An 8,696-nucleotide genomic window follows, 5' to 3' on the forward strand; every position below is an offset into this window, starting at 1 on the left:
TTGCTATTCAACGTTTGACCCTCTTTCTGCAAGAGCTGACGCAGCTGCAGTCCTAAAGACAGTAGCCAGGGAGAGATCCACAAAGGTCCCTGGGAAAGTAGTTCGCCCTGCTTCCTCCCTCTCCTCACCACTGGCAGGTTTGTATTTCGCTTCTGTGTCATCTCAGGTGTATGTAGCCACTGCCTAACACAGACAGAACTCAAAGAGCAAGTGCAGATCAGGGTTTTACACCTTCCAGGCTCAGACTTGGTAACAAAGCCACTCCGCCAATTCGATGTATTCAGGGGGTTTAAAGCAGAAAGAAGGGCTGTGCTCTATTGTCTCCGTATTGCACTGCCTCTTTAAAATCAGAAATGCATGGACAGCATCAAGGTGCCTCCCACTAAGAAAAGGCTTTAGCTGCAGGCACAGAGGCAGCGGAGCCATCCTCCCCTGAGCAGCAGGGCAAACCTGCTTGGGAGGGAAGTGATCATTCAGTGAAGTCCTCTGGCTGCTTTCAGCCATCCTCTCTGCTCCAGTGACAGCAGCACTTTTTCTGCAGGGGAGAAACCTGGAGGCTATTCCCAGGGTGCCCGACACCTCCAAGAAGATGAGAGCAACTGCAGGTACAGTTAGCTGGCTGATGGTGTTTTGTCAGTTTGTGGATGGTTGTGTTGTCTGCATTTATTTTAAAGCGCTCTCTTGGTATTTTGCAGGGAAACCTGATGAAACAGATACTGCACCTTGCTTTGATCAACATATAGATTTTTGCACCCAAGTATTTATTTGGTACTTCTCTTAAATGAATGTTCACATTTCCAGGCTGCCCTGGGGCTGCCTTGTAAAGCAGTCAACTGTTTGAGCTGTTATTTAGTTTCAAGCTTTGGCTTTCTGTTATTCTGCAACACTCAGTCTGAAAAGCAACGTGGGGACAGAAGTTGTACAAGAGAGTTTCTCTCAGAAATGGATTAAGTGTTGGTACATCAGGGGCTGAGGGTGGTTCCAGGGAAAGAAGGGAGCAACAGCTCCACTGTGCAGATTGTCCTTTGCAGCTATGACGGATATTGGTCAGTAGCATTTGACACCCCAAAGACCTACTGTCTCAAAGCAGAGAAAGCTTTAATGCTCCCTGATACTCTTTTGGGGTGTGGTGGGACTGTCCTGACAGCTGGGAGTCTGCTGTGAGGATTCCCAGGTGTGGCACGGGAAGATGCAAGACAGACCCTTCAGCATTTTGATACAGAGTAGAGGCAAAATTAGGGAGTAGATCAGATTTTTTTCCTCAGTGTGGAAGATAAATAGTTTTTTAACATCTGGTACAGCTGGCAGCACAAAGCAGGGAGCCTCCTCCTCCCTCTCTTCAAAAATTCAAGGCATTTTGTCTTGCTTAAGGAAGATTTTCCCTTTCACTTCAAGAGTCTGTCTGTGAATCCACTCTCCGTGTGAATGGCAGATTTGCCTTCACAGCAAAGCCCTACAAGGTGGTTCATGGGACAAAATCTTCTCTGTGCAAATTGGCAGAGCCTCACTGGTTTGAGAGAAGCAATAATAGATTATGCTGGCTGAAGATGTGGTCCCCCTACTCAATTGATGGCTGTCAAAGGAACTGCTGCCTTCACTATTTTCTTGGGTCTTGGCAACTCTTACTTAATTAAGAAATGCATTTAGAAGCCAGGACATCAGTTCTATTTTCATTCTCACCTACCACATCACTCTGAGACATCTAGAATAAAGCAAAAACTTTGTCCAAAAGGCACATCAGATACTTTTCAGCAAATTAAGCTGCCATCTCATTTTAGTTTTTTTACCTTGCACAGGGATGACAGCACTGTGGGCTTGAAAGTTGGCGAAGGTTTCAACTAGATTTTACACTCCTCCTATATTGTCATTTCACTGTGTGCTGAAAACAAATTTTCACCATCGGTAAATAAAAGTGCTGGCTAGAACCAGTGTATTACGCAACTCAAGGGATTTTATGATAACACAAGCGTTGCCTCACAGGGTATTTCTTCCCGCTGTGCACAGCCAGCAATAGAGCTGTGGGGCAGTAAGGTGGCTATTGCTTTCCCTCAAGGGCAGTCTTTTTGCTGTCATTTCCTCTCAGGAAATATCTTCCTCTTTTTGTTCCCACAGAAGGAGATAAATGAGGCTGTTGCTCTGTAATCTCACGGGGACAAAGACAAGGTGACTCACTGCTCAGAAGGAAACTTTGGATGAGGTCTCTCGCCTGCCACCATTGTGCCCTGCCACCCTGGGTAATTCTAGCACGAAACCAAGGACCAGCCAAGCCACATGTGTCATTAGAAGACACACACGGCCATGGAGCAAACTGAACAGAACCCAAACGCTACTGTCAACCTCAACTTTGCTGCAATCTACAATCTCTATGACGGGGATTTAACCTCCTTGCGAAACTTCTCCTTCCCTTTCAATTTCAGTTACAGTGATTATGACCTGCCGCTGGACAGTGAAGATGACATGACCAAAACCCGCACCTTCTTTGCAGCCAAGATTGTCATCGGGGTGGCTCTGGTTGGCATCATGCTGGTCTGTGGCATTGGCAACTTCATCTTCATTGCTGCTCTCGCCCGCTACAAGAAGCTGCGAAATCTCACCAACCTGCTGATTGCCAACCTGGCCATCTCAGACTTCATTGTGGCCATTGTGTGCTGCCCCTTCGAGATGGACTACTACGTGGTGCGGCAGCTCTCCTGGGAGCACGGCCACGTCCTCTGTGCCTCAGTCAACTACCTGCGGACCGTCTCCCTCTATGTTTCTACCAATGCTCTCCTGGCTATAGCTGTTGACAGGTAAGTGGGGCGCTATGTCTGCATGGCAGATGCCACCAAATGCCAGGCTGCTGAGGTTGGCTGTCCAGATTTCTAGGTTCCTAACATGCTCAGCTGCTCTGCAGGATTTGTGGATGGCCCAGGTACGTACTACACAGACCTGGGTATCTTGTTTCCTAAAAACGGAATCACACAATGTCATGACATTACCTCAGAGAAAACTCAGTGGAAATTTCTTGATTGAACTTTTTGGGTGAAAAAAAAGTTGATTTATTAAAAACACTTTTTTCCCCTCACAAAAATATGCTTGATTCAAGTGTAGGAGAGGATTTATGAAATAAGAGACAGAGGAGAAAGAGAGACAAAGCAGAAACACCCAGAGTTGAGGGTGTTATCAGCACTATATAATCCTGATCCAAACCATACATCTCTAAGGAACCTTCACTACTGGCCCACACAGCTTTTCTGATTCTAACCTTTTCTATAGACACTGAAGTAAATACTCTGCAGCAAAAGAAATAGTTGACTGGTGATACAGAATTTGACAGGTGAGTTTCCAACAGGATTACTGCCTTACAGGATATTTCTTTCTCCCTCTATGATATTTTCCCCAGTTTTCATTCTGGTAGACAAGAGAGTAAAATATAAGACTTCTCTCTACCTTGCAAAACAGAGTTCTTATTATTATCTGTTGTGCTGAACTGAGAAAACCCAACAGTCATTAAATTAACCATTTGACAGTACCAAGGTCTTAGCTGGATGCTCCAACACAGAAGTGGGTGCTCAGTGATTGTGGCCAGCACTCTCCTCTCCATTAAAATACTCCCATATTCTCCTCTCTCTTTACACACCTCTCTGAGGATGGCACAGTGGCAAGCCAGGAAGAACCCACCGGTCATTATGGCACCCGTGTCTATAGCACTATCCAGAAAATGACAAAATGCTACACCAACCCAGTTTGGCAGAGATTTTCCTACAGCCCTCATAAGGGGGTAAGCAGAACATAATGATACCCACCTGCTATACCATCTCCCTCATGCTGCAGTCCTGAGATATTTCTATGCCTGCCTCTCACTCCAGGAATTTTAACAATATAATTTAATTGTATGCTTTCTCATGACTCCTCTCAGCCTCGTGCAGCGCGGACTCTGACGGACCAGGCACTGAGCTTCATGCTGACATAAACCTGACACGACTGACTCACAGAAAGCCAGAGACCCACAGAGCAAACTCTTTACTGAAAGGCCATGAAAACAAGTCATCTTTTGTGTGCAAACACAACACACATCTCTGTATACCCTCTGCATATAGACATATACACATTCCCACTCCTCCTTCCCTCTTTTCCCAATTTCTCTCATGTGCCATTTTATGCTCTAGTTTAATGCATAGTTTCTGGTACCTGATCCAAAAGACAGCTCAGGAGCAGTTAACCCTGCTGATGGTTGTACAGATACAGCTTGTGCACTGCTGATTCTGCTGTCATTGATGTCAACACAAGTCTATGGGAAGACTCTGGGGGAGTCCAGATATGTTTTGCCTGGTGTGAGGGAAAGGACAATCAGCTGCTATGAAACAAATTCTTAACAAGTGTCTAACAAAAGAGCCTTTGAACAGCAACTGAGCACTCAAGGTTAAGTTTCTAAACACCACCATGTATGCATTACCATTTTCTATTACTTATCCTTTTCAGTTTATTTCTAAAAACTTTTCCTGGAAATCTCTGCTAGTGCATCATAGGTTGATGAAGTAACATGGGTCACTGAGCCCTTGTGCCTGCTAAGAAATCACAAGATTTCTAACATATCTCCCCAAGTATCTTTATAAACAAACCTGGAAATGATTAATCACTGAAGTTTGTTCTAAGAACACACAGGTTTAGTTCCAGCGCCTTTTTTTTTTTTTAATAATTTTTTTATTGTGAGCTTTTGACTTGGTAAACAGAGAGAAATGCTGTTCATTTAATAATCAACCATTCCACACTGGCTATGTCATGTGTGTTGTTGACTTCGGTCTCTAAAAATAATAGGCTCTTAACAAAAGTCTTTTCGTGTTTAGATCATTTAAAAGGGCTCACGTGTGTAGACAGAGTAAGCCTGTCCCACAGGATTTGCCTCCGGTAGGGCTCTCTTTCATCTTCCTTGCTGTCTATTCACATGAAATGTAGGAGTTCCACATATTTAAGGCCACATCTACACTAGAAAATAATGTGAAAGGAGAGGATCTGAAGAGCAGCAGTTGGTGCTAAGGGTACAACATTCATGCTGTAAGTATTCGGGGGGGATTTAGCTTTAGCTGGGTCACCTGGACTGAATGCCCATGGGCACCTGGTACTTTTGAGTACATCCTCCAGGGCAGTTTCATCCAAACTCAGCTCATGTGCTCCAGGACCACTCCACAGTAACATCCCAAGTGTGGTAAGCAAGGACAGTCAGGAAATCCACCACAAAACCTCCCTCGACTCTCTTGCAGACATTTACCCCAACCAGCCAAATGTCCTGCTGAGCAGCTATGCATACTTATGAATGCATACATATACATTGTCCCACAACATTGTTTCCACAGGGCCCAATCTAAAAACATTCATTTATCAGCTCCACAATGAGGCTGACTAATTCTGCTGTCCCTTAACATCTAGCCTGCACCATTAAGAGCGATGAATAATTCATCTGCTTCCAAGATCTGGCTGATAGAAAGCACCACTGGCCTTCCAGCTTATTTTAGAATTAATAGGTCCTGTGGATGCTACCTATGTATAGAATATATACAGATAGAAAAGCCTCTGAATGAATAAGAAATTCCACTGAAACAATTCTTTGTGTTAAACACAATTGTATTGGGATCTCTGGAGTGCCCCGGATAAAAATCTCCTTTTAGCACAAGTATCCTAATCTTTCGGGACAGTGTACTCTCATATAAGTCCTTCTTACATATATAGCGTCTTAAAAAAATAAACCTCCTCAAATTCCAACCAAACAAAAAATTCACCAGAGTGAATTCCATTTGGTCCTACCCCTTCTGAACTGAACTGAGGAAAATTGATGGATCTTGAAAGTAATACACTTTTATTTCTCCTCAGTCCTTTGTGAAACACTTCAGTGCACCCACAGCTTTACAGTCATAAAGAGTGCAAATACCTAACTCAAGTTTCATGGTTTGGCCTTAACAAAGCATATTTAAGGTTAATTAGCAATAGTCGACTCAGCAGACAAAACAAAAATTTGCATGGGCAGAAAATGGATACACAGTCCTTTGTTGGTGGCTTCAAAGCATGCTCACCTGTAACCATTCATTAGCATCAGCCGTGGCTCTTTGCACCCATGGAATAGCCAAGAAAATAATAAAAACACTGTTACATATATTTGATCTCTTGGTAAAAAAAAGCATATTTAAATAGTTCTCTGCCTAGGGAAAACCTTTTTGTGTTTCTATGTGTTTGTCTTTTTACCTGCACCTGGCCAGGTGTATATTACTGCATGTTTCAAACTCTCATTTGAACACGTGCTGCCCACCAAAGAATTTCCAGATGCTGTGTCACGGTATGTCCTCGATACGACACCGTGTGTTGTGCTAGGCCCTGCAAACACATTTGTCAGTAATAGGAAAGCTCCCTCTCTTTCTCCTCTTCCAGTCTTTCCATAACTCCCAGACATGTGATCTGTGTTAACAAGCAGCTTACGATGCAAAATTGCAACTTTTTCAGTTCAGCCTTATAAACAGGAGGGAGTTGGACTGAGGTCTTAAAACGATCCTCAGACACCCTAATGCATGCTCAGATTTTCAGATTGCCAAGTACCCACCCTCCTAACAAACCCTTCAGCCCCTTGCTCCAGGGTTTCTGCCCAGATTTAGGACTCAGATCTAGGCTCTTACTTTGGAAAATTTTCTTAACTCTCCTCATAGACAAGTTGGCCAGGCACTCTCTTTTATGAATGACAGCAATTCCCTTCTGCCCAATTCTGTCCACTTGGAATTGTGTTCTGACTGTCTTCAGACTTCTTTTTGGATGTATTTGTCTGTTCCAGGTATCTGGCCATTGTTCACCCACTGAAACCACGCATGAATTATCAAACAGCAACCTTCCTAATCGCCTTGGTCTGGATTGTCTCCATACTTGTAGCTATTCCATCTGCATATTTTGCTACTGAAACGGTGTTATTTATAGTGAAAAACCAGGAGAAAATATTCTGTGGACAGATTTGGCCAGTTGACCAGCAGATGTACTACAAATCATACTTCCTCTTTATCTTTGGCATTGAATTTGTTACACCTGTCATTACGATGACCTTGTGTTACGCCAGGATATCGCGGGAACTCTGGTTTAAAACCGTACCAGGATTTCAGACAGAACAGATCAGAAAGAGGCTTCGATGCAGAAGAAAAACTGTTATGGTACTGATGTGCATCCTGACTGCCTACGTTCTCTGCTGGGCACCCTTCTACGGCTTCACAATTGTCCGTGACTTTTTCCCCACCATCTTCGTGAAAGAGAAGCATTATCTTACTGCTTTTTATATAGTTGAATGCATTGCTATGAGTAACAGCATGATAAACACCATGTGTTTTGTAACTGTAAAAAATAACACCATGAAGTATTTCAAGAAGATCATGTTACTGAGATGGAGATCGACATATAATGGAAGCAAATCTAGCACTGATTTCGACCTGAGAACAAGTGCAATGCCAGTCACAGAGGAGGTAGACTGCATAAAACTGAAATAAATTTTCTGCAGTTTGAATCTCACATATTTCGGAGAGGGGCTAAAGAGGAAATAATGCCTTCTCAGAAGCCTCTCCCTTGTCTGTGGGAATACCCACCATTGGTGAGAGACCTCTAAAAGCAGCCTACTATGCGTTTCCACCAGAACTCTTTTCACTGGACTGCTGTATAACCCCATAACTCAGACTGATGCTGTGCTTCAGTTCACCCATCTGTAAATCTGGGAGGTAGATACTCATTTTACAGTTGTTTAAAATTTAAGATGAACAAAAAAGTCTATGAATGCATTAAAGCATATTACAATGATGTAAGAGTTGATTGCTGATCCTAGAAATGATGCCTCTTTGTTTCTTCTTAAGAGAAATCTCTTAATCCCTTGGACCTTATCATTTGTACCTTTAAGATATTTGGTGTCCTTTTCCTTCTGCTCGTAAGAGGAAGGAAGGCAAAAAAAGCCCAGTTTGCTTCATGTCACTCTTTATCCTCTCAGTTTACCCCTCATGATGAAGCTCCTCAAAGTCTACAGACCACCAGCTTTCTACAGTCCAATGTGCAGCATGCTCTTAATGAAAGGCACATTCTCTACAAAGGTAAATACTGCTTCACAGTCCAGTGAAAACCTCATCTCTTCCTGTGACACCTTGCTTAAAAATATTTCTTCAACATTCCACTCTGTAGTTTTATGTAGAGTGTTGACTCTGTTTATTATGTATTTGGAAATGGCACGGCTACATCTTGAAGGGATCTGTTACCTTCTCTCACCTCCAGGCTATGGCCAACTTCTGCTGCCTTGATTCGCTGAGCTCTTCAAAGAATCAATCACAAAATCACAGAGGTGGAGAACAGCAACTCCAGATTGTCTAGTCCACCCCTCTGCTCAAGCAGGGTCAGCTAGAAGAGGTTGCCCAGGATTGAGCCCAGCTGGGCTTTGACTGACTCCAGGGATGGAGACTCCACAGCCTCCCTGGACCACCTGTGCCAGTGTTCAACAGTCCTTGCAGTAAAGAAGGGTTTTCTTATGTTCGGATGGAATTTCATGGGTTTCAACTTGTGTTTCAACTTGGTTTGCAGAGGGACCCATATAAAACTACAACATGCTAGTGGGAAGAAAAACACCCTGCTGAATCAGATCTAGACATTTTACCAGGCCTGTGTACAACTTCAAAATAAAGTACAAGTAGGGCCAAAATAGCATAGAGATCTTGAGA

At 43.4% G+C, this 8,696-nt stretch overlaps 1 protein-coding gene across 2 annotated transcripts; it reads left to right on the top strand.

Annotated features, from left to right (window-relative positions):
- Positions 1–432: 432 nt before the first annotated feature.
- Positions 433–8,481, top strand: PROKR1 (prokineticin receptor 1). 2 transcript variants are annotated; one of them, XR_003398156.1, is made up of 4 exons: positions 433–605; positions 2,113–2,789; positions 6,794–7,715; positions 8,257–8,481. XR_003398156.1 is itself a non-coding variant. In XM_026846433.1 (3 exons), exons 2-3 carry the CDS (start codon positions 2,299–2,301, stop codon positions 7,488–7,490), a joined length of 1,188 nt encoding a protein of 395 aa, XP_026702234.1. In that variant the 5' UTR covers positions 433–605; positions 2,113–2,298; the 3' UTR covers positions 7,491–7,762. The 2 variants fall into 2 exon arrangements, 1 of the variants encoding a protein (XP_026702234.1); XM_026846433.1 differs by lacking the exon at positions 8,257–8,481 and having other exon boundaries at positions 6,794–7,762.
- The last annotated feature ends 215 nt before the right edge of the window (positions 8,482–8,696 follow it).

Source organism: Athene cunicularia (genome assembly GCF_003259725.1).
Source record: "Athene cunicularia isolate RWA chromosome 3 unlocalized genomic scaffold, athCun1 chr3_part1, whole genome shotgun sequence".
In the NCBI taxonomy this organism is placed as follows: Eukaryota; Metazoa; Chordata; class Aves; order Strigiformes; family Strigidae; genus Athene; species Athene cunicularia.

Excerpts from the sequence above, each read along its gene's own strand:
- PROKR1 (XM_026846433.1), top strand. The coding sequence starts at position 2,299 with ATGGAGCAAACTGAACAGAACCCAAACGCTACTGTCAACCTCAACTTT. Across the intron at positions 2,790-6,793 it reads CTGGCTATAGCTGTTGACAG|GTATCTGGCCATTGTTCACC; the intron begins GTAAGTGGGGCG and ends TGTCTGTTCCAG.